Below are 23,437 nucleotides of genomic sequence, written 5' to 3'. Positions count from 1 at the left end.
GGAAAATACAGCCTTGAATTTGCACAAGTAGGCTATCACAAGTTAGTCCAACAGTTCTGACCCAGGACCAATAACTAGCACATCAGATTTACAGACCAGATGATCAGATCAGCTTACATCAGGCCTAGGTCGGTCCTCTGGTTTTCCCCTCAGAATAACCTGTCTCACTGAATTCTACCTGGCAACCGATGACATCACAATGTCAGATGTTGTGCTAGTTTAGTGTTTAAGTTGATGCCTCTTAGGTAATTTCTCAAATTCCCTCACTCCACCAGGTCCTTTATGATGACTAGATTTGTATTTAACAACAATGTATAATGTGCTGTAAGTTAAATATTATATTATCACAATGTACATTTTTCACTATGTTCCCCTACTTCAAAATCCTCGTGATTGTAGTATCCCACACCCCCCCCCCCCCCCACACACACATATCTTTAGACAGCTTTTGGGTATTTTGAGACAACTGTCCTCTATTTGAAAGAACAACTGAATAGAAAACTGAACTGTTTATTGTACTTCTGTCTACTTTTAATTGAGGCAATTAAGTAAAAAAAAAGTGCTACATTTGTTTTACTCCATTGTAATAACATGTTTATTAACCGATGGAAAGTGTTGGAAGTCCATGTACTGTGTTAGTACTGTGTTAATACAGCTAGCTGCATGCTGCCCAAAGATCTCACCATGTTATCATATTACATTCAGTGCTGACAAGGTGTTATTGTGATCCTGTCATTGATTCACAGAGGTTATAAGGCCTCTGTAAAGTGTGACACAGAATAGACCCAGACTAGTAGACAGACCGATGAGGGTGACGCTGACTGACTTGTTTCTCTGGGGAAAACCTGTGGTGCCGAGTTCTGCCTGGAAACAGATGACATCACAGCTGTTGTTGCCTTTACAGTTCATTTCATATCCTGTTTTGTGTTGTATTGTATTATTAATCATTTTTTCACTGCCACATATTGCTCAAAACTATAGTACTATAGTAGTCATAACTATAGTACTATACTAGTCATTTATATTAATATATATTTATATATATTTTATATTTATATATATAGTAATGTATATACAGTAATAGTATGTATAGTGTGTACAAATACTAAAGTATGCACAAATACAAAAGCACTATATATTTTATTTGAGTGGAGAGTGAAACCTCTGATCAGAACAGCTCATATAACATGTTGTCACTGTCCTCATTTTGCGTGATGTGGGACACCGTGGAAACCCCCTGAAAAACCTCTTGGGGGCCCCTGAACCACACTTTGGAACCACTGGCTTAATACACAATATACGAATATGAAAACAGTTATTTGAGGATTCTGGTGAACGTAATGCTCAGTACCATTACGAGTGAGGTAATTTATAGGAATTTGGTAGCTATGGCAATGACACCAAACACAAACAGGTTTGGGAAACATTTTTGACGGTTGTTAGTTTGGAGCGGAGCAGATAGTTTGATAAAGTTTGGTACTTCCTGTTAGTGTTACTTTGTGATCACGTCACCAGCCGCATTAATAAACCAAAGGTTACAACAATCAGGTGACACACCTAAAACGTTACTACCAGTTTTATATAGCCTATATCAGAACATTTAACAACATTATTTTTAACATTCTTATTCTAAATCATGCCCCTCCTAATAGTAAGCAGGGATAAGGACCTGAAACACTGTAACTATTCAGTTTAAATGTTACATATTCCCATTCGAACTTTAACATATTTTTTCTCAGTGGCTGCAATGCTATGCTTTCTCCCCATGTGTCACCTCACTCTTATGAATGTTGTACCTGACACTTTATATCATAAAGCAATATAAGTACAAATTAATCATTACAGGACAGAGCAGTGAGTTGAAAACTGTCTTTATTTGGAGATGTGTGTGGTATCCTGTTACAATGCTACTGTACATTGAACCATGTTTGTCTTAACTGCAAGAACTAAATAACCGTATTGTTTAAATTAGTATGGATAACACAAGTATAACCAAAGAAGGCTAATTTCTTGAAAGTAGTTGTCTAAACATCATGAACCAGCCTTAACCCTCCTTTCATCTGACAGGTGGACACATTTCAGCTTTTCACCAACTCTCAGTAGGTCTCAAACTGTTAAGTGTAAGATCTTGAAAAGTAGGATCCAGGACAGGTGGGATAGATATTACATATTTGACAACTGGTCCAATGACCTATAGGTAGGCTACTGTACACTTTGGTCTTTTTGTCTCAAGATCTTTAGCCTGTATTTTTAAAAGAAGTCAGTGAGTGGTGCTGGCTACAGCACACCAGAGAGGCTGATATTTGGGGTCAATCAGTCACAAACTGAACAACATTTCAGGTGACATAATTCCCCTAGCAGCCATACTGGATGTCCTCAGCTATAGGGATTGCCCATTGGACCTGAAGAAGTGAATTATCCATTCATTTCTCCAAAGACGTTTCTTAACTTGCTTATTTAAAGAGTTTTACTTGGACAAAGCAAGAGATTCAGCTCATTTATATTCAGAATCATGAGAGACCATAGAACATCTCGCTCGGACCAAAACAACAACCAAAGCAAATCCCCCCACTGCTAAATTAGATGTGGAATATAGGTGACTCTTTTCAAGTTGTCATAGTCACAGTCATAACGCTTTAGAGCAGAGGTTTTCAAAGTGGGGGGCAGGCCTCCCCAGGGAGGCTCCGAGCAGTTTCAGGGGAGGCTCAGCCAATGGAAGTGAAAACATATTACATTAGTTATTATGACATTAGTTATCAAAAGGAGATCACATGGAATAGCCTAAATGTGTGTGATTTGGTTAAAGTCAAGAGCACAGTAGTTTTGGGGAATTTGACCGTTTCCCCAGAGTCAGAAACAAATAAATGCCTTCAGACAGACCTTCATGCATTTGGTGTAGTCTGAAGTAGCCTATATGTTAAACAGCAACATCAGGCTATCTTGGCTCAATTGTTGAGTGCCTATGGGTTCAAATAACATAATCATGATCCTATAGGCATCCAGGAATTGAGCAAGGGGGCGGCCCTTTCCTTTGTCTGGGGAGGCCTACAGTCTCAGACTTTGAAAACCCCCGCTTTAGACCAGACTCAAGACAAGACAAATCTACCTAATTAGACAATTCATATTTACTCGTGTCACTAAATTCACACGACAACAATCTTTTTCAGGTGTCTCTTTCTATTCTTTTCTATTCTATTATTCTATTTCTATTAGCTATTAGTTCACAGCTAATCCAGAATCAGAATCAGACCCTGCCTTTAGACACTCTGTTGTAACTAGTTAGAGTCATATAATTACTTTCCAACATTAGATATCGACCGTTTGAAATGAAGTGACAGCTCCTCTTACCAAATGACTGATAACGTATAAGCTACGGTATTTTATTTAAAGCATACTTCATACTAGGTAAGTTAAGTCATTGGTTTTACACTTTATTATAAGGAGGCCATTTCTTCCCCCTAGACGGGAATAATTTTTACGATTTAAATTCAAAAATGCTGTGTATACACATACATATAAATCATTTTGCCAGGAACCTTATGGACGTACAGTAGTGGACGTTATTCAGAGTGCCTTGGTTGATCTGATCTGGGGTCAGATCAGAACATCCCCTTCCTGTAGCGGTGGATCAGCTCTGAGACGTCCTCCTTACACACCTTTATCCAGCCGTCCTCCTGCATGTGGTACACTGGACACGCACACACACACACACACACACACACACACACACACACACACACACACACACACACACACACACGCATGCACGCACACACACACACACACACACACGCACACACACACACACACACACACACACACACACACACACGCACACACGCACACAGACAGGTTTGTACAGCTGTCTTAGTGAGGACATTCATTGACATCATTTAGGGCAACTTTGGGCTAATCTTCGGAGCACACTCACTGTTGACCACTCCTCCGGAGTAGGCGTCGCGATGCGTAGCGTGAGTGATGCCTCGGCGGCCCAGCTCATACGCCTCCTCGACCGTCATGTCTTCACGGTAACCGCTGTCCACCACGCCATACGCGTAGCTGTTCCCACAGCCCGTGGAGAACATGCGGCCGGACAGACGCGTGCCATTGTCATCCACGTAGTACAGACCAGGACCCTGCAGAACACACAGGAACATCACTCTTAGCTATACATGCAAGTCAAGTCTCCAAATTCTATCTCCAAATTCACCAGCCACTTTCAATATTTTACCAGGCAACTAGATTCTGAGAATAGAATAGCACTCCTAAATGGTTGTGTCTGGTAGAGTAGATGAGTGGTTGTCAAAGTGGGGTCCAGGGACCCCAAGGGGTCCTTAAGGGGCTTCCAGGGGGTCCCCAGCAAAAAGGGGGATAATTTATTTTCATTATAATTGCATCCACAACTAATACAATGACAGATGGACATTTCCGTGGTCTAATTTATGTCAGTTTAGGGGTCCATGAAGTGAAAAAGATTGACAATCAAATGTTTTGACGTGTTGTGTTTGGGGAGGGGGAGTGTGTGTGTTGTTGAGGGGCTTGGGGGAGCTTTGTGAGCAAACGTTTTGAGTTTTTGAGACAATTGTCAGCTGTCTATGAAGTGGTTTTTAGTTTCCAACATGTGAAGTGGCGGAAAAGTTTTCTTTAAAGTATTGCAAATTTGAATAAAAAAAGCAATAAGCTATAGCCAAATGCCCCTCGTAACCACATGAGTTAGCTAAGCAACACAGAGCGTACATGTACCTGTTTGTCCCACCCACAGATCATGCTGCCCATGGAGAGGCCCATGCCTCTGTAGCCCAGCATCATGTTACACAGCAGCTTGGAGGCAGCAGCCACAGAGATCCTGTGGTTGTTCCTCAGCTTGTACAACCTGGAAGAAGAAATCATCATTTATAATCGATTCATCATCAAATCAACCAACCAATCAATCAATCACTCAGCCCCTCAAACCTGGCCTGTGCCAGCAGGCTGTCCTAGACAACATAAAAAATACCCCCAAAAAATGATTTATGATAACACTGACATTTGATACCATTTGAAAATGGTATGTTTTCATTTGCACATTTTATCATTCATAAATAAATGAATAGTAAAAAAAAGTAGCTACTATAGAATAGATACAATCGGTCATGTTACTTCCGGTAACGTGTGTGTGTGTGTGTGTGTGTGTGTGTGTGTGTGTGTGTGTGTGTGTGTGTGTGTGTGTGTGTGTGTGTGTGTGTGTGTGTGTGTGTGTGTGTGTGTGTGTGTGTGTGTGTGTGTGTGTGTGTGTGTGTGTGTGTGTGTGTGTGTGTGTGTGTGTGTGTTTATCATTCTGACATTTCAGGGGGGGGGGGGGGTAGCAGGTGGGGTGGTGACTTATTGTTGAGTCCAGGCTGGCCCAGACTCTCTCTGGTGCTGACATTAACACCAGGCCAACTAAACCTAAGGGATGCATAACCAGCAGTCACTCCAAGTTTACACGGACAGAGTGGAATAGAGACAGACAGACAGACAGAACAGACAGACAGACAGACAGACAGACAGACAGACAGACAGACAGACAGAACAGACAGACAGAACAGACAGACAGACAGACAGACAGACAGACAGACAGACAGACAGACAGACAGACAGACAGACAGACAGACAGACAGACCGACCGACCGACCTGCACTCTTTGGCCAGGAGCCTCTCCCAGTACTGGCAGTCTGCGGCGCTGCCTGACATGGTGCCCAGCAGGTGGGGGTTGATCTCAATCACCTTGTTGGCCTCCTTTGATGCTGCAGAGACACACAGCACATGTGGGGGAAGGAGTGATCACATACACATACAGTATGGACATGGACAGAGGGGATACAGGGTGCAAGCAGAGGCATGTAGTGTGAGGTGATGTCACTATATAGCTACGGTATTATTCTTCACAACAGCAAATATCAGAATATGTGAAATACATACTTTGCCATTTTTGTGTGAAAGCCCAACACTTTTCGAGCGATGGAAATTATCAAATAAAATGTGCATACTTGTCATAACTTTCCAGGCCTGCATATTAACCATAGACTGTACATAACCCATTGATACCTGATGCAGCATTTGTGTGTGTATCCCTTTAAGTTAAGGTTCGCGGTCTTAAAGGGATACGCACACAAATGAGGGATATACACGCAAATGCTGCATCAGGTATCAATGGGTTAAAGCCTAGCCCTGACACAGGACCCAACAAGAGAATAGAACTGCTGACAGTGTATTGATGGTGCTTGTTGTTACCTATGTAGCTGCCCGCTGAGGCTCTGGAGTCCACAGCCACGATGACCCCATGCTTGAACTTGAAGGCCAGCGTGGTGGTGCCATGGTTCAGGTCTATACACACACCACCTTCACGGCTGCAGGACTTCAGAAAGCCAGAGGGCTGAAATGAAGGTGGAAAGCAGAAGTCAGAGGGATGCATGATGTATTATGGCAGTGGCTCTCAAACTGTTTCACGTCAAGGACCCCTAAACTGACACAGATTAGACCACAGATCCCCATCTGGTGTGTGACACACACACACACACACACACACACACACACACACACACACACACACACACACACACACACACACACACACACACACACACACACACACACACACAGTGTGTATACAGTATATTGCCTTAGATGTTTTATTTATTACAGAAAATGTATGAAACCTATGACCAAAATAGTCATACATTCTGTCATTGTGTTACTTATGGATGGGAGTTATAGTCAAAATATATAGCCTATATTCCTCTTTTTACCGGGGACCGCCTGTAACCTACTCAAGGAGCCCTAGGGGTCCCTGGACCCTACTTTGAGAACCACTGTGGCAATTGTGTGTGTGTGTGTGTGTGTGTGTGTGTGTGTGTGTGTGTGTGTGTGTGTGTGTGTGTGTGTGTGTGTGTGTGTGTGTGTGTGTGTGTGTGTGCGTGCGTGTGTTTGAAAGAGAAATTGAGAGTGGTATGTCTACCATAACCTAGGATTAATATTATTTGAAAATCGCTGATGTTGTGTTCATGAAAATAACTGATAGGATGATAGGATATGACATTTCATTAAGCAGACGCGTCGCGCACACGCTCTGAAACCAAGAGACGCGTAAAATAACTTGACATTCGCATCTTCCTGGTAGACGCTTCACGCTTGTAACAGAGTTACTGGATATGATTCAGTGTATTATTACCAAAACTGTGTGAAATGATACTCACGTCTACACCCAGTGGCACAGCGAATTCCGGAGTTTTGCTGCCGAAAGTGTAATGACTCGGACGGTCGATGAGATGCGTCTGTCCTGCTGGCACAATCTGTCCACGAAGTTCCGAATAAGACTTAAAACCACTTACTTCAAAAAGAGCCATGATTATGCCTATAGCCTACTGTAAAGTGCGATACATACAAACTATATACTTATATAAACTAGTCTAGAGTTTAGGAAGCTTTCAAAAATGTCAGACTAGGCAAGCATGCATCACCAATAATTTCCTTGTAGGCGACAAAGAATTCGAAAGTGAAAGAGATGTTTTATTTTTTAATGGCACCCGTCGTTCCCACTTCTCAAATCAGCATGAAAAAAAAACCTGTCAACAACACTGGATCGATCCCTGACTAAAGAATATATATGTGATAAACGTATTGCTTCTTTTTTGTTTTTCCAAAAAGCTAATTCATTACCTCTACGACGATATAACCAGTCTAAATAAAAACATATGGGTCAAAACGAGCCAATAGGAGAGCGTCATTTCTTTCATCATCAGTTGATAAGCAAAAAGGTAGCAGTCAGGTTTCAGGAGGCCAACAGGGGGAGATTGCATTACTGATTCAGATTCAACACAATAGCTATAATAATAATAATATCACATTAATAACATTAATGTAACAATAATAAATATGAACAGCATTGTTTGTAAATCCAATTTTATTCAATGTTTTAATCAGTATTCCATATGGGGGGGGGGAGAGAGAGAGAGAGAGAGAGAGAGAGAGAGAGAGAGAGAGAGAGAGAGAGAGAGAGAGAGAGAGAGAGAGAGAGATATTATAATCCAGTGGTTCTCAATGTGGGGTTAGGGAACCACCAGGGGTCCTAGAGGGCATCGGGGGTTGCCAGCAAAATTATGAATTGTTCAACTTAATTATTTTTGACATTGCAGAATGACTATTTTGATCTAGTTTCACTGTTATCTCTCTACCTACAGTACAGATAGTCATTGAATTCTGGACAAAATCACATGTAACAAATCTATAATCCCCCCAATCACACAGTCTTGTGTTGTCAGAATAATCCCTGTCCAAGATGATTCAGCCCTAATATTCAAAACCTGTAAATAATAATATTGACATAACAACTGATGATGACTGTCTCTTGCCCTGTTTCCAAAAAGGTGAACATTTCTACTTTTCCTGCTAAGTGTGATGGTGCTTATGTGGAGTGGTTAGTGTGATGGTGTTTATATGGTGTGGTTAGTGGGCGTCGATCAGGCTGTATCCATCCGCTGCACCGTCTCCTCTACAACCTCCAGCTTCAAGGGGACTATTTTCTCAGTCAAAACTGCCGTTGTGCCTGGACGGTACTTGTATGTCTTTTTCCTATCAGAGAGGGAGGGAGGGAGAGAGAGAGAGAGAGAGAGAGAGAGAGAGAGAGAATGATTTTAGATGATCTCTTGAGCTAATTAGGCTATACTATTTTAACACAATCTTGTGGTTTTAATGTGAACCTTGTTCACTGTTTTGTTGTGTGCAGTGTAATACTGCATTATATTGTTTTGTATTTTCTGTATGTTGCAGGGACCCCAGGAAGAATAGTCTGAATAGTCAGACTTATAGTGAATGCATAAAGCCGATCAACAACCCTGACTGAGTCTTTTCATGCACAAGGTATAGGACCCGAAAAGTTTCCTTTGGATCCCCACGTGACAAAAGCATTGGATCTATGATTGGGGAAAAATACCACCCATACAATTCAGTTCAAATCAATACAAGTCATTTCACCTCTTTATCGTCATGCAAACATTTTATTCAGGTTGGAGACAGGGTTTAACATAAAATAAACACAATCAAATACAAAGATACATTGTGGCTTACAAAGCGATCACTACCTGTTGTCTTTATATTCTGACTCCTGGTAGGGTCTGATGTAGTCCACTCCTTGCTTGGTGATCACACAGATGTCGATGTTGTTTCCTGAGGCCAGGTCGCTCATGATGCCAGCATGGATGGCATCACGCACCAGCTCCTTCGCTTCCTCCAGCTGGGAAAACACAGGGAAAGAGAAAGAGAGAACAGAGAGAGAAAAAGATGGAGAGAGGGAAAGAAGAAGAAAACAGAGAAAAATAGAAAAATAAAAGAATGGAGAATAAGAACGGGATAGGGAGAAATGTGTCTGATTTAAAACCCACCTAGTGGAGGTTAAAAGTCGACACACCCTTTCAACGTCTCGGCTTGAGGCCTTATTGCACATTAACATTTTGGAGCGAATAAACAGCCAAATAAAGATCGGTTCTTCTTATTTCTGATGATGTAACCTCCAATAATAATAATGTGAAGTGTCTGTGTGTGCATGTGTGTGTGTGTGTGTGTGTGTGTGTGTGTGTGTGTGTGTGTGTGTGTGTGTGTGTGTGTGTGCGTGTGTGTGAGTGAGTGAGTGAGTGGGTGAGTGAGTGAATGAATGAGTGAATGAGCAAATTGTGTTGGGCCAAAGCTATGCAATTTTACGTGCAAATCGTGCTGAATCTTTCAGGAAGTGTAGACAGCACCCCTGCGGGTGGCCTAATGGGGCCAGATTTTTGAAATGGGTCATTAGGGCTGACTAAATGGGCAAAAATGGCTAATTAGTGGGCCAAAATGACTCAACACATGTTCAGCACCATGGAGAGCTCCATTCGTATAGCTACTGATGGAACTCACCTGAGTCGAGGAGCACAGCTGAGCAGAGTTGGAATCAGCCAGGGAAGTGGATTATGGAAACCCTCTGAGTAGAGGCTGCATGCCAACTCTGTGAGCGAGGCCTGACTAAATGGCCAGTGATTGTGTGCTCCAACTGGTACCAGAATCAGAACTATAATAAGAATGCGTATTCGGCTAGTTAACATTTGAAAGGTAAAGCACCATGGCTTTAGTGTGCACACCCTTCAATAAATAGCTGGTAGAGAAGCACATTTTGCTGTGGTAACATCTGTCTCTACCAACTTCTGGATTTAGGAATGTTCTCACTTTCTTCTTTTCGAGGCAACTAGAACATTTGAAAGGCTTTTAACGCACCTCCATGTCGGTTTTGAACCTGTCCTCTAGGATCCCGAGGGCGGCCAGGTCACCAGATCCTGCATGAACACAAGGTAAAGTCAGCTGATGCAGTCTGTGTGTGTAAACATCATGTGTATCTGCAGTCAAAGTAAATATATGATGTCATTTGTATGTAAATTAATTATTTTTTATTAATTTGTTAATGTATCAAGGTAAACAGTGTGTGTTGCATACCCATTGAAAGGTAAGGCACTTTAGTCACGCTCCCATAAGGCCCCACTGTGTACAGGTGGCTCCCAGTGCAATCCACCCCTCCCAGTATAAGATGGGCCCCAATCTGGCCCCTGTACCTGAGGACCAGAGAGATGACAACATCCAGAGTTTAATACTAAGATCTGGCCCCTGTACCTGAGGAGCAGAGAGATGACAACATCCAGAGTTTAATACTAAGATCTGGCCCCTGTACCTGAGGAGCAGAGAGATGACAACATCCAGAGTTTAATACTAAGATCTGACCCCTGTACCTGAGGACCAGAGAGATGACAACATGTGGATTCACACTCATGTTCAGTAACTCTGGACTGGGACTGGGACTCAGGTAATGGGGACACTGGGGACTTGAGACTCGACTCGGACTCGAGTTATAGTGACTTGACTACAACAATTCCCACACATACACAGATACGTAAATGAGCACACGTGCGCATGCATGTGCGCGTGTGCGCACACACACACACACACACACACACACACACACACACACACACACACACACACCTGTACAGCATATCCTGTAGTATGTTGACGGCCATGACCAAACGAGGGTTCCTCCCACTGTTCAGAGAGAACATGGTCAGGTTGGAGGAGAGAAGATCTGTGGTCTTCTCTGTATCTGCTGCAGTACCTGCTCCACAGCAACTGGAGAGAGAGAGAGAGAGATATGAGTGAAGGGATAGGAGCGAGAGAAAGAGGGACCAAATATAACAGAAAGAGGAAAAGTCCACCCTGAGATACTTTAACACTGTTTAAAAAAGGTTAAATTGGTTGATTGAGCGTGCATCTCCAGGCCCGTTTTGTTGATTGGTGATGTATTTTTCCTGCTAGTATGTGGCCAAACATAGACAACATCACCTCACATTGCAGCCACATGGCATTCTGCAGCTCAACACACTCGTTATATATCTAACACACTCACTATATATTGAACACACTCACTATATATTTGGGGCGATGTAGTGGATCTTTGCGCACATCTTGTCCGCCACCACTTCGCCGGACGTAGCTCTTGTGTCTGCTCCCAGCACCACCCCATCCTGAATCAACACAGACACGTTGGGATGTCATTAAGACAAGTTCAATGTGATATTCCTGAAATGACAAATCATGAATCGCTTTGAACCAACACAGTCATCACAAAGAAAGTGCTTTTACAGAGTGACTAAAGACATAAACACGGGTCAAAACAAATCATCACACTTTCAACAACAGTTTTTGAGAATGTGATGATGTCACTTTGTTACTGTCCTGAAGATGCCCAGGTTGACCCAAGACACTGAACCCCAAAACTACTCCAGTGGACCATCTCAATCAAGAAAAAAAAACATGTCAAACAACAACAGCATGTCCAATTTAACGCTTTCAGAGTTAAAGATGACATGAAACATTAACTTAACGTAACTTAACTTTGTTTATTTGTCAGGGACAATGCAAGACCACATTGTAACAAGTTACAGTAACATGAAACATATGCGATGCATATAGGATATCTAGCCAAGGCTAATTTGCAATCCCTGTCCCTGGGTAGGCTTTTCTAATAAAATACATAATCTAAACAAAGTGCAAATATAAAAATTGGGACACGATCATACAAAATTTACAGTAGAATTATGCTACTAACTACATCATACAAAATTTACAGTAAAATTACGCAACTACATCAGTGATCAATGGTCGCAGGTTTGATTTTGCTTCAGCCAGTGTTTCACCTTTTCATTAAAGCTTTTCAGATTAGTTTGCATTTTTATATCTGTTGGTAGGGAATTCCACACGTGTATCCCTTTTACTGAAAAGGATGACTGACCCGAAAGTAGTTTTGCGTTGGGCCACTCTACAATTGCCATTCGCTGATCCCCTTGTGGCAATTCTGTTGCTGTTTATTTTTGTGACATATGGTGACATATTTGATCATATGACTCTAGTTCATTTGCATTTCACCTCAGGCAAGACAGGACACTGCTTTCAAGTGTAGAATTGACCTAGATTTGATAGAAAGATGAACAACATTTCAGCTTTTTGTCGCCGTTTGATGATGTCACTAGGTTGACTGGATTTTGAACGATTTGATGAATCAAAACAACCACAATTCAACTCAGAAACATGACAGTATATGCCGTGAGCCTGTTAGAATTCAAAATACTACTAACACTTAGCTAACCTATAGTGTACTGTACTGTACTGTCAACCTAGTGACATCATACTGTATGATGCTCATCTTTCTAGCAAATCTAGGGAAATGTCAGACTTGAAAGCAGTGTCCTGTCTTGTCTGAGTTGAAATGCAAAATTAACTATTTGATCAAATGTTTCATATGTCCTCTTTAAGTTAGCACTGCACTGCACGTTCATCAAACCTCCCTGGATCATAAGCAAAGGTGTAAATAATGTACAAGGCAAGCCTGCGTGTTTGTTATCCAGTGCCACTGTACACTTGCCTTAAACACCACTCCTGCTATGGTGGTGCCTGTCTTCAGAGGTTTGGGTGCCTGACCCACCTCATCAAGCTGACTCTCCAGAAGTGCATTTCTGGAGAGAGAGAGAGAGAGAGAGAGAGAGAGAGAGAGAGAGAGAGAGAGGGAGAGGGAGAGGGAGAGGGAGGGAGGTAGGTATGTGTGTGTGTGTGTGTGGGGGGGGGGGGGGTAAGTAGGCTAACGTTGTTGATTGCCAACAATTGATGAGTGCATGAAAATAAATGCGCAGCAAGCAAGATAAATAAGTCAAGCGCACAGATACACCACACTGTAGGTTTTATGACACATCGGATAGGGGGAAGTTACTTTCACTTTTAATTCCTTCCTATGCAAGCTTACTGTAAAAGGAGAATAGTTTCATTTATATTCGCTGATTGTGGCTATAATCTGTGTTATTGATGGAAACGTAAAGAAACTGTAAGCTTACCTTGCCGCGTTGTCGAAATTAAACCCCGCTGTTGGACTTTCGAGGACACTTGATAGCGCCATTAGTGGATCTGACTGCGCTGCGCTCGGACGGACTGCTGCGCCACGGTGCGCCTCTGGTCGCTGTGCGCGTCACGTCTCCTCTCCTCTCTGTCTCTTTCACTTTGGAGTGAAAATGGAGCGACACTGCACGCACTCGCAAATCAAAGGAGTCAGCACAGGGGTGAGTACATCAAGGTCACTGTATCTTCACCTGGTGATGTCCAACGACATGATCCCGCGTTAAATCGTCATTAATTTCTCGGATGAACAGGTGATGTCTATAGCCCAAGTTACCTGATTATTATGATGACATATAAACAACCTGAAGTTATTCCCTCGAGTCGATATATCGTTGCATCTGTTTTTGTATCAGGAAATGTTTAAATGTTACCTTTTGGGCCAGTGTGTTCTTTAAATTTCACCAAAGAGAGCTGGTATCGTCTACTTTCGTTTTCAGATATCCTCCTCATCAAAACTCCTACACAGGACTCTAAATCCCAGCATTCATAGCTTAAACGGTGGCCGCCTGGTTGAATTGATACAAAGCAGTTAAGACGTCAGAGCGCATGTGTCGCCCTGTAATGCTGAAAAATGAGATTTGACCAGTGGTTTTCAATGTGGGGTCCGGAGACCACCAGGGGGCATCCAAGGGTCCTCAGCAAATTGACAGGAACAATTATAGCTAGAATGTATCATATTTGATCATTGTTTCACTGTTATCTCTCTAGGCTCCAATTCAGATAGTCATGGAATTGTGGACAAAGTTCATATTGAACAATAACACATATTCTCAGATGTGGGTCTCAGAGAGAAGATCTCATCAAATGGGGGTCCATGGTCCTATGTGGACTAAATGAGGTTCCTTGATATAGGCTACATAACAAAAATCACAGCACACCACTTTTCACCCACAGACCACCATCCTGGCTGTCACCTTTGATGGAGGCGTCATCATTGGTTCAGATTCAAGGGCTTCCGTTGGAGGGTGAGGATCATGTGACAATAAACAAAAACTAGACTGGTTGATACAGAGAGGAGGGCCTAACGGTATTATTAGTGGTGATCAAGATATTAGTTATTAAGTTAATCCTACCCTAAACCACTCAGGCTTAGCCAACAATTTCAGCTCTCTAACACCGGTTGATATCCCTATTGATCCCCAGGATAAACTGTTACACAGTTCTGACACAGCAAAAATAATGATAAAAATAATAATTAGGTATATATATCATGCACAACAAACAAGCCTGTTAAACTGATAAATAATTGTAATTGATGAGTATATGATGATGTGGAATAGAGAGCATTTGAAGTGCAGAGAGAGCCAGAACAAGCCAACAATTTCCCACAACATCCTACACAGCATCATGCAATTTCACAAATTACCATATCGTATGGCAAAGTGCAAGGACTAATCTTTGCTAGTTTCTACCACTCAACATATCCCTATTTTTCTTTTAATTACATCAGAAGACGTGTTTCAGCGACCCAGTGGTAATTAAAAGAAAACGGGGAGATTTTGAGTGCTAGAAACTAGCAAAGATTTGTGTATAAATTTGTCTTTGTATTTTCCACATCCATGCTAGGTGTCATATCTATATATCTGATATATCTATATACACTCTCTCTCATAGGGACTTTGTATCTTCTAAGACCATCAACAAGCTGATTCAGGTCCATGACCGGATCTTCTGCTGCATGGCCGGGTCGCTGGCAGACGCTCAGGCCGTCCTCAAGACCGCTAAGTTCCACCTGTCCTTCCACAGGTAACACACACACACACACACACACACACACACACACACACACACACACACACACACACACACACACACACACACAAACACACACACACACACACACACACACACACGCACGCACGCACGCACGCACGCACGCACGCACACGCACACACACACACACACACACACACACACACGCAGGGAAGGCCAACAGACTGCCACAGAACCTCCACAGCGTCTGAAATTGATGGCATGGGAGTGAGACATTCAAATCATCCGGGGCACACTAAGTTTAGTGGCTCCCAATATGCGGCAGCGCTACACTGGGCGTCGCGCACCGCTCAAATTTGCCACCGTGCGCTGAGGTCAAAGTTCAAATTTTTTCAACTTTGACCTATTTACCGCTGACCTTTCTCCGCTCTACCTCGCGGCGGTGAGAGAAGAGATCGCTTCTCATATGAAGGCAGATTAATTCACGTTTAACTGTAGAACACAGAGGCAATATTGGCTCTTCAGCTGAGGAACCTTGCACAACCGGTGCCTCTCAGTCAGAACAGGGACAAAGTGATCAAGGAAGAAGGATGGTCGTGTGCGCCAGATCTCATGCTTCTTCCATCACATTTAACTGTATTGTTATTTATGCCGAACCCAAACCATAACCCTCTTTTAACGCTAAAAAAGCTGTCTCTCTCTTATCTCTTTTGCTCTCTCTCTCCTTCTCTCGCTCTCCCTTTTATGTCTCCCCCCCCCCCCCCCTCCTCCTCCTCCCCCACAGCATCCAGATGGAGAGTCCTCCTCTGGTGATGGCGGCAGCGTCGGTCCTGAAGGAACTGTGTTACAACACCAAGGATGAGCTTCAGGCTGGCTTCATCACAGCAGGCTGGGACAGGAAGAAGGGCCCGCAGGTTGGTCACAGGCCACACTGCTGACCTTATATATATATTTAGAACACGGCTCTCTCGAATACTCGATTCTGATTGGTCAATCAACAATATTCACCGGTCATTATTTCACGACAACCGACCGCTGCTCTGCCACACCTGGATTAATCAGTTGATAAAGAGCTTTTTGTCAGCAAACACTACTAATTAGGCCAACCAGTTGCAGCTGTGGTGTCTTGTGTGCCAATTACGAATGAAACCGCTTTGCCGTTGAAAACGCTATTAAAAAATCTATTTGAATAATTATTTTTGTCAGATTATTGAATGATTTAGTTGTAGGCCGTGTTCTAAGCGGGATAATGTATATTGAGGCGTGATTACTGGGAAATAATGACCTTCAGGTGAATCATTAAGCCCTCCGCTGCGCGTCGGGCTCAATCATCACCTGTCGGCCATTATTTCCCCCGTAATCACCGCCTCAATATACATTATCCCTTACATATACACTATATAAAATATATGTACGTACTGTAATGTAAATATATGTACCGTAAAACTTCAAATAAACCCAGAGTCCCAAATAGACGCCGGTCCCGTATAAACGCTGGGGCTGGAACCTATTTTTCATAATTAAACGCCTGGGCTTTTATTTGACGTTTGACGGTGCCTACATGGGAACAGCATGATCCTCCCACGTGCTACAGTATGTCCTGCCGGTGAAGCTCCCTGCTGTCAGGTGAAAAGAGGTGGCTGGCAACTGCACATGTGTCGGAGGAAGCATGGTGCTAGTCTAGGTCTCTCCCCAGATGAGAGAGGGGGTGCAGCGACCGGGCAGGGGAAAATTGGCCAAGGACTATATATATATATAAATATATACACACACACATATATACATATATATTCTCTATGCCCTGTGTACTGTAATGTAAATGTACCTACATGTGTATTGTCTTCTATGCCCTGTCATCTCCAGGTGTACGTGGTGTCTCTAGGTGGGATGCTGATCAGTCAGCCCTTCACTATCGCCGGCTCAGGAAGCACTTATATCTACGGCTACACTGACGCCAAGTACAAGGCCAACATGAGCAGAGAGGAGTGCCAACAGTTTGCCTTGAACGGTACTGTTGTGTTATCTCCTTCATGCACCTAAACTCCTACACCTACAGTATCATGTGTCTTTTGATGGGGAAGTGGTTTCTACTTTTGTCACGTCTGGGATGGGAAAATGTGGGCAGGGGAAGTGTGCAACTGTATGAATCGTGAAGCAGAGAAAGAGCTCAGGAAACCTTCTCTTGGTAATAAGGGTTCAGAAAACACATGCAGAGTTTAGAGTTAGATTCAGACGAAGGAAGTTAGGAAGTTTCTGTTTTTATGCACCCAACATCAGAGGATCCACAGTACTGTGCGTACCTGTTTTATGAGGATTTAAGTGCATGTAAAGGAAAGAGTTAAAGTACAATAAATGGAAATCAGTTGTTTTATTTTTCAACTTTTGTTACTCACTTGGCAGGTGTAGCCTAGTTTTGATGTTGTAGAAAATGTTGTAATGTTCTACGCTGCAAGTCTATGCATGTTGCCATGATGTGTTTACCTATTTCACCCCCCCCCCCTCTCCTCCTTCCTTCCCTGTCCTCTCCCCCCCCCCTCCCTCTCGTTCTCTCCCCCCTCCCCCCCCCCTCCCTCTCGTTCTCTCTCCCCCCTCCCTCTCGTTCTCTCTCCCCCCCTCCCTCTCGTTCTCCCCCCCCCCCTCCCTCTCGTTCCTCCCCCCCACCCCCCCACCCCCCCCCCCCTCCCTCTCGTTCTCTCTCCCCCCTCCCTCTCGTTCTCCCCCCCCCCTCCCTCTCGTTCCTCCCCCCCCCCCCCCCCCCCCCCCCCCCCTCCCTCTCTCACCTGTACTCACAGCTCTCGCCCTGGCCATGGGCAGAGACAACGTCAGCGGGGGCGTGGCTCATCTGGTGGTGATCACGGAAGCGGGGGCGGAGCATGTGGTCATCCCTGGCGACAAGCTGCCCAAGTTCCACGACGAGTGACTTCCTTCAAACAGCCCCAAACAAGTTCTGATGCATTTGTAAAAGGGGAATAGCCTGCTGGAACCACGAGCAACAATTGTGCCTCCAGTTTGTGCTGTGTAGGGCATAAAAAATGATTCTGCGGTGTTAAATCCACATCCACTCCTCTCACCAAATGATTTATCAGTCTATAGTGCATCATAGGCTGGGAGTGTAAATTCTCAGGATAGCCTGAACTTTAGAGACCAGAAAAATAAGTCAATTAATGAGTAATTAATGAAAAACAATCAGGAACAATTGGTAAGAAGCAGTGGCCAACTGTTGAGTCCATGCTATATGATCTTATGAGAAGTCTAGTTTATTCCCAATTTATTCTCACCCATGTGTTTATACTATATAGTCCTGTCATCTGTGACACATGCAGGGTTTCTATTACACACTAAATTCTTCAATCAGAAACAGCATTCCCAATATGTGATTAATCTTTTTTGCTGCCATATTCAAACGGCATTGATTTGTGTGTGTGTTATAAAATATGTTAATTGAAATAAATAGTCTTTTCTAAATCTCTGTTGTTTCTCTGTTCTCTTTCTTTGCCTCCTTAGTTTTGAGCCTTGGACAATATTCTGTGATTTATTTATTTATCTATCTATCATATTAAAGTTATATTTTTATTTATAGCTTTCTTTCTCATAACATTCACCCGATATCATTTTATGGCTAATTTCTTTCCCTTGAGGATACAGTATCATAGAATGTATTAATATTTATGGCAATAGCAATAGAAAGTGTTTATGGGCTATGGCACATATAAAATTATTTAGTCTAATACAGACACTAAAAGAGCACTGAATATTAATTTAAAATATGAATATAAAATAGCACTGAATATAAAACATAGCTACTCTTTTGTTAAAATGAGTGAAGTGCAAACAAACTATGACAGGGCTGCAGCTGATTGGCAGGCGAGCGACAAATAACTTTCAATTTCGATTCAATACAGGAAAACATGGAGTCGGTCTGAATCTGAAGTGCGACAGGGCTGACTTTACAAAAAGCCGGATTGACGCTGTATAGAGGATCGGCTTGGGACAACTGGAAAACAATATTTAACTTGTAGGCTACAGGTCGTCATCATTACCGTCTGCTGCTAATTTTATTTCCCTGACTTGTCGGATCTCTCTTGTCGCTACCACTCAAAGTGCGTCAACATGCTGGAGGAAGGAGGACCTGAGTGGTTATCAGAGGAGGTGAAAACCGGAGTAAGTAGGCTACTGAGGTTTTATAAGATCATCGGGAAGGTAATTAAACATGCACACATCCACATGTTTGCAGACCTGCAGTCTAGACTAGTGGTTCTCAACATGGGGTCCGGGGACCACCAGGGGGTCCCCAGCAAATTGACGAATGTTAAGCTATTTCATTTTGCCTAGGAGAAGTGAACACAATTAAGATAATGTAGAAAAATGACTTTTGAATGAATGTTTTGGTCATAATTTCACTGTTATTTACCTGCAGAGATGTGGAATTCTGGACAAAACCATATAAGCCTACCAATATATATTCTCAGATTTTTGGGTCAGGCAGGGAGACAAACATCTTATCAAATGTGGGTCTGTGGTGCTAATGTGGACTCAATTGGGGGTCCATGATATGAAACAGTTTGAGAATCACTGTCTAGACTAGACTACATGTGGGATAAACAAAAGAAGGGATATGCATTATGATGAGTTTTTGACACCTGCGATTTCAGACGACCATCCTTGCCATAGAATATGATGGAGGAGTTGTGCTGGGTTCTGACTCTCGTGTGTCTGCTGGGTAAGTGTGTGTGTGTGTGTGTGTGTGTGTGTGTGTGTGTGTGTGTGTGTGTGTGTGTGTGTGTGTGTGTGTGTGTGTGTGTGTGTGTGTGTATGTCTGTCACTATTAAGTTTACAGTGATGTTTAAAAATGATACGCATTCATTTGTAATTTTATTTTCTGACCTCTTCTATCAAAAAAACCCTCTGCATCTTTCTCTTTTATCATCATTGTCTTCCCTTGTTTTCCTCTCCTCCATTGTCATCCCTCCATCAGAGCTTCAGTGGTGAACAGGGTGATGAACAAGCTCTCTCCCCTCCATGATAAGATCTACTGTGCTCTGTCAGGCTCTGCAGCAGACGCCCAGACCATCGCCGAGATGGTCAACTACCAGCTAGACGTTCACAGGTAAACACTGAAAATAGATTTTGGCCTTTTATTTAATGAAATGTATTTGTTTATCAGATATCAGCCTACCAGTGCTCTGCTGATATGTTTCCTCCCTCACAGCAGCTACGTAAAAAAAACAGTCTGTAAATTCGCAATGAAGCTTTATTTTCTTTCCACATCTTATTCATCCAGATATCATATATGTATCTCAGAGTTTATCCTACTATTGAATAGGTGCAGCGGAGAGTTTTACTTTTTTTATATTATTTTTATTCCGTTTTATGAGACTCTGTTATTAATGTCTCTCCCTGTGTCAGTCTGGAGATCGGTCAGGACCCCCAGGTTCGCTCAGCTGCCACGCTGGTGAAGAACATCTCATATAAGTACAGGGAGGAGCTGTCAGCACACCTCATCGTGGCCGGCTGGGACAGAAGAGCAGGGGGGCAGGTCAGTAATGTGGCAGCTGCAGCCTGGAGGTTAGAGGGCAGAGAATCAGGCTTGTCACCAAAAAGTTACCTGACATTTCCTTAATTTCTTAATAAACAAGCATCAAGTATCCATTAAATATCATGATATATATCATTATATATCATGATATATATCATTATATAGCATAAAAAACATTATGGTTAGGGCGTCTGGGTGGTGTAGAGGTAAAAGCACTCGCCTATACCACTGCGCAGACAGGGGTTCAATTCCCGTTTGGGGTACTTCCAACTTGGTCAGACGTTCCTACAGACACGATTGGCCATGTCTGCAGGTGCACTAGCGCCTCCTCTGGTCGATCGGTGGCTGGTGACTGCACATGTATCGGAGGAAGCAGCATGTGCTAGTCTACAACTTTCCCCAGATTGGCAGAGGGGGTGGAGCAGCAGGTGAATTGGCCAAGTACAATTGGGGAGAAAATGGGAGAAAGAAAGTAAGGTTAGATGGGGTCTCCTCTCCTCCATTAGTAGTATTAAGGGGATTTTGCAGGAATTGAGCATTATTAACACACTCAGAGTTGAGGGTTTGATTCCCACCGGGGGCCACCCATGCCAAAGAGCACCTACACAGCCTGTCTGGTATAGAGGGTAATAGAATAGCCTTGTTTCCGCTCTCTCCTCTTGCCCTTTGACCTCTCAGGTGTTTGCGACGATGAAAGGCCTGCTGACAAGGCAACCCTTTGCAGTGGGCGGTTCTGGCAGCTCGTACGTCTACGGGTTTGTTGATGCAGAGTATCGCCAAGGCATGAGCAGGGACGAGTGCCAGCAGTTTGTCGTCAGCAGTAAGTGCTTTCCCACAAGTTTTTTGTTTGTTTGTTTGTTTATTTGTTATTTATTTATTTATTTATTTTGTGTCAAATGGACTGTAGCCTGTTCAAAATGAGACAAATAAATGTGGCAATTAGCAGTGATTTCTATATGAAAAGCTATTATGATATTATTACATGGACACGAATGTTGCGTATTGTCACTGTTGTGTCTTATGCAAATTATGCCTAGGATTGTCATTTAATCAATTTCTCCTGTCTCATCACCCTCTCTCTCTCTCTCTCTCTCTCTCTCTCTCCCCTAGCTCTCGCTTTGGCAATGAGTCGTGACGGCTCCAGTGGAGGCGTGGCCTACATCGTCACCATCGATGAGCACAGCACAGAGGAGAAAGTCATTCTGGGAAACGACCTACCCACCTTCTATGATCAATGAGCACTATAAAGTTTTGAATTTGTAGAGCGCCCAGTCACTACACTATGCAACACATGTAATTATTAGGTACAGCTAGAACCAGGTACCCTGTGTGAAAATGTAATGTGAAAATAAATGTGCTTACTTCATAATAAAAATGCATCAAGTTTGTAATTCATCATGGAGTGCAAGATAATAAAAAATTCTAAGACAGCATTTTTGATTCACCTGAAGACTAATTCTACTGCATGTGGCGCTTACTGGTTGTTCATTTTGTAACTGTATGTACTTTGCATGTAACTCTAACATGCATCTTACCAGAGAGGCCAAGGCAGAGGGTGAACAGTTTGCAGCGCTCCTGAAGCACGTATGGGTTCATCATCTTGCTCAATGACACTTCCACAGGTTTAGTCATGGGGATTGCACCTGTGACCTTCCAATCACAGGAGGAAAAAAAGTGAAGGACATGTACAATTAATCTTACTTGGTTAAGGATTGTATATCAAATTAAGACATATTTAGTAGTACTAAGAACAATCAAGCAATCTATTTTTCATCCCAACATTGACTTTCCCCGGGCTATTTTACCAGCCAGCTAGACTTTTAGAATAGATTGAGACTTCCAGATCGTTGCTCACCTGCCCAAGTGGCTGGGGTACATTAGACAAATTTAGCAGCCACAGTACAATCATATGTATTATCATGGATGTATTCACATGAGTTCAAACATAGCGATTATGTGAGCTTTTTAAGAAAATAAAAGCTATGTATTGAAACTATTTTGAAACTACTGTTTTTCACTTTTACTTACTACTCTACTGAGTCTACTGCAACTACACTGAACCATCGGCCAATAAGCAGGCTTTTCTATTGATATATAACATTGCCTAAACCAGTGGTTCTCAAGTGGGGACCTTGAGGGGGTTCCAGGGAGTCCCCAGCAAAATGAGGAACAAATAATAAATTAATTTATTTTCACTATATAATTTCATCTCATACGTAGGCTAACACAATGACAGAATGTATGACTATTTTGGTCATGGGTGTCATATCTGTAAACATCTGGCACAAAATCTTATCAAATTGGGGTGTGTGGTCTAATTTGTGGAGTTAGGGCCAGCCCAGAGGCCCTTGACGTGGAAAAAGTTTGAGAGCCACCAGGTTAAACAGTTTATTGTACTGAATGTTATGACTGCAGTCTTCATCCCATGATGATGATGATGATGATGATGATGATGCTGGTGGTGGTGGTGGTGGTAGTTTTAATAAGGGGGGAGAGGAGGAGGATACATAGGCTATGTAAGTGCTGTATAGTAAATAACCTAGAGTGGAGTCTCAGATATTCAGGGAAACCCCTGTAGCCTGGAAACTGAAACTGAAATAGGCTACAATAGATTAGAACACAGTCGACATTTGAGCGCAGCATACAAGGACAACTGACACGGATAAGATGGCAGATTTCAGAACATCAATAACGCGTAAAGTTATCGCTTTA

General features: G+C 42.8%; 5 protein-coding genes across 5 annotated transcripts in view; 3 read left to right on the top strand and 2 right to left on the bottom strand.

Annotated features, from left to right (window-relative positions):
* Positions 1–1,864: 1,864 nt before the first annotated feature.
* psmb8a (proteasome 20S subunit beta 8A) lies at positions 1,865–7,498 on the bottom strand. The gene is made up of 6 exons (XM_083646603.1): positions 7,215–7,498; positions 6,253–6,394; positions 5,654–5,765; positions 4,744–4,873; positions 3,932–4,136; positions 1,865–3,688 (listed from the first exon to the last, which is right to left on the bottom strand). The coding sequence occupies exons 1-6, from the start codon at positions 7,362–7,364 to the stop codon at positions 3,600–3,602; spliced, it is 828 nt and encodes a 275-aa protein (XP_083502729.1). The 5' UTR covers positions 7,365–7,498; the 3' UTR covers positions 1,865–3,599.
* Positions 7,499–7,777: 279 nt separating this feature from the next.
* psmb13a (proteasome 20S subunit beta 13a) lies at positions 7,778–13,553 on the bottom strand. Its single transcript, XM_083646600.1, has 8 exons — positions 13,416–13,553; positions 12,953–13,043; positions 11,458–11,555; positions 11,020–11,160; positions 10,477–10,592; positions 10,261–10,319; positions 9,099–9,250; positions 7,778–8,589 (listed from the first exon to the last, which is right to left on the bottom strand). Exons 1-8 carry the CDS (start codon positions 13,475–13,477, stop codon positions 8,478–8,480), a joined length of 831 nt encoding a protein of 276 aa, XP_083502726.1. The 5' UTR covers positions 13,478–13,553; the 3' UTR covers positions 7,778–8,477.
* On the top strand, positions 13,522–18,654 carry psmb12 (proteasome 20S subunit beta 12). Its single transcript, XM_083646605.1, has 6 exons — positions 13,522–13,637; positions 14,371–14,441; positions 15,091–15,222; positions 15,974–16,103; positions 17,053–17,197; positions 17,982–18,654. Exons 1-6 carry the CDS (start codon positions 13,590–13,592, stop codon positions 18,107–18,109), a joined length of 654 nt encoding a protein of 217 aa, XP_083502731.1. The 5' UTR covers positions 13,522–13,589; the 3' UTR covers positions 18,110–18,654.
* A 441-nt stretch (positions 18,655–19,095) lies between these two features.
* psmb9a (proteasome 20S subunit beta 9a) lies at positions 19,096–22,394 on the top strand. Its single transcript, XM_083646606.1, has 6 exons — positions 19,096–19,350; positions 19,842–19,909; positions 20,165–20,296; positions 20,596–20,725; positions 21,404–21,545; positions 21,836–22,394. The coding sequence occupies exons 1-6, from the start codon at positions 19,300–19,302 to the stop codon at positions 21,961–21,963; spliced, it is 651 nt and encodes a 216-aa protein (XP_083502732.1). The 5' UTR covers positions 19,096–19,299; the 3' UTR covers positions 21,964–22,394.
* Positions 22,395–23,354: 960 nt separating this feature from the next.
* tap2a (transporter associated with antigen processing, subunit type a) overlaps positions 23,355–23,437 on the top strand; it is an 8,435-nt gene continuing 8,352 nt past the window's right edge. Inside the window, exon 1 of the mRNA XM_083646581.1 lies at positions 23,355–23,437. This exon is cut by the window's right edge and continues 478 nt beyond it. Within this exon, the coding sequence (XP_083502707.1) occupies positions 23,393–23,437 (45 nt within the window). The 5' untranslated portion in view covers positions 23,355–23,392.

This window comes from Poromitra crassiceps (genome assembly GCF_964638095.1).
Source record: "Poromitra crassiceps genome assembly, chromosome: 11".
In the NCBI taxonomy this organism is placed as follows: Eukaryota; Metazoa; Chordata; class Actinopteri; order Beryciformes; family Melamphaidae; genus Poromitra; species Poromitra crassiceps.
This window is presented reverse-complemented; position numbering and strand designations above follow the sequence as displayed.

What these genes read in the sequence shown, in the direction of transcription:
- psmb12 (XM_083646605.1), top strand. Translation starts at nt 13,590, where the DNA reads ATGGAGCGACACTGCACGCACTCGCAAATCAAAGGAGTCAGCACAGGG. An exon ending in TCAAGGGCTTCCGTTGGAGG is followed by an intron (nt 14,442 to 15,090) that starts GTGAGGATCATG and finishes TCTCTCTCATAG; the next exon opens with GGACTTTGTATCTTCTAAGA. An exon ending in CCAACAGTTTGCCTTGAACG is followed by an intron (nt 17,198 to 17,981) that starts GTACTGTTGTGT and finishes CTGTACTCACAG; the next exon opens with CTCTCGCCCTGGCCATGGGC.
- psmb9a (XM_083646606.1), top strand. Translation starts at nt 19,300, where the DNA reads ATGCTGGAGGAAGGAGGACCTGAGTGGTTATCAGAGGAGGTGAAAACC. An exon ending in CAGAGGAGGTGAAAACCGGA is followed by an intron (nt 19,351 to 19,841) that starts GTAAGTAGGCTA and finishes CTGCGATTTCAG; the next exon opens with ACGACCATCCTTGCCATAGA. An exon ending in CCAGCAGTTTGTCGTCAGCA is followed by an intron (nt 21,546 to 21,835) that starts GTAAGTGCTTTC and finishes TCTCTCCCCTAG; the next exon opens with CTCTCGCTTTGGCAATGAGT.
- psmb8a (XM_083646603.1), bottom strand. Translation starts at nt 7,364, where the DNA reads ATGGCTCTTTTTGAAGTAAGTGGTTTTAAGTCTTATTCGGAACTTCGT. An exon ending in CTGTGCCACTGGGTGTAGAC is followed by an intron (nt 6,395 to 7,214) that starts GTGAGTATCATT and finishes CCTTCATTTCAG; the next exon opens with CCCTCTGGCTTTCTGAAGTC. An exon ending in CTCCGGAGGAGTGGTCAACA is followed by an intron (nt 3,689 to 3,931) that starts GTGAGTGTGCTC and finishes GTGCGTGTCCAG; the next exon opens with TGTACCACATGCAGGAGGAC.
- psmb13a (XM_083646600.1), bottom strand. Translation starts at nt 13,477, where the DNA reads ATGGCGCTATCAAGTGTCCTCGAAAGTCCAACAGCGGGGTTTAATTTC. An exon ending in AATTTCGACAACGCGGCAAG is followed by an intron (nt 13,044 to 13,415) that starts GTAAGCTTACAG and finishes CTCTCTCTCCAG; the next exon opens with AAATGCACTTCTGGAGAGTC. An exon ending in GGTTCAAAACCGACATGGAG is followed by an intron (nt 9,251 to 10,260) that starts GTGCGTTAAAAG and finishes GTGTTTTCCCAG; the next exon opens with CTGGAGGAAGCGAAGGAGCT.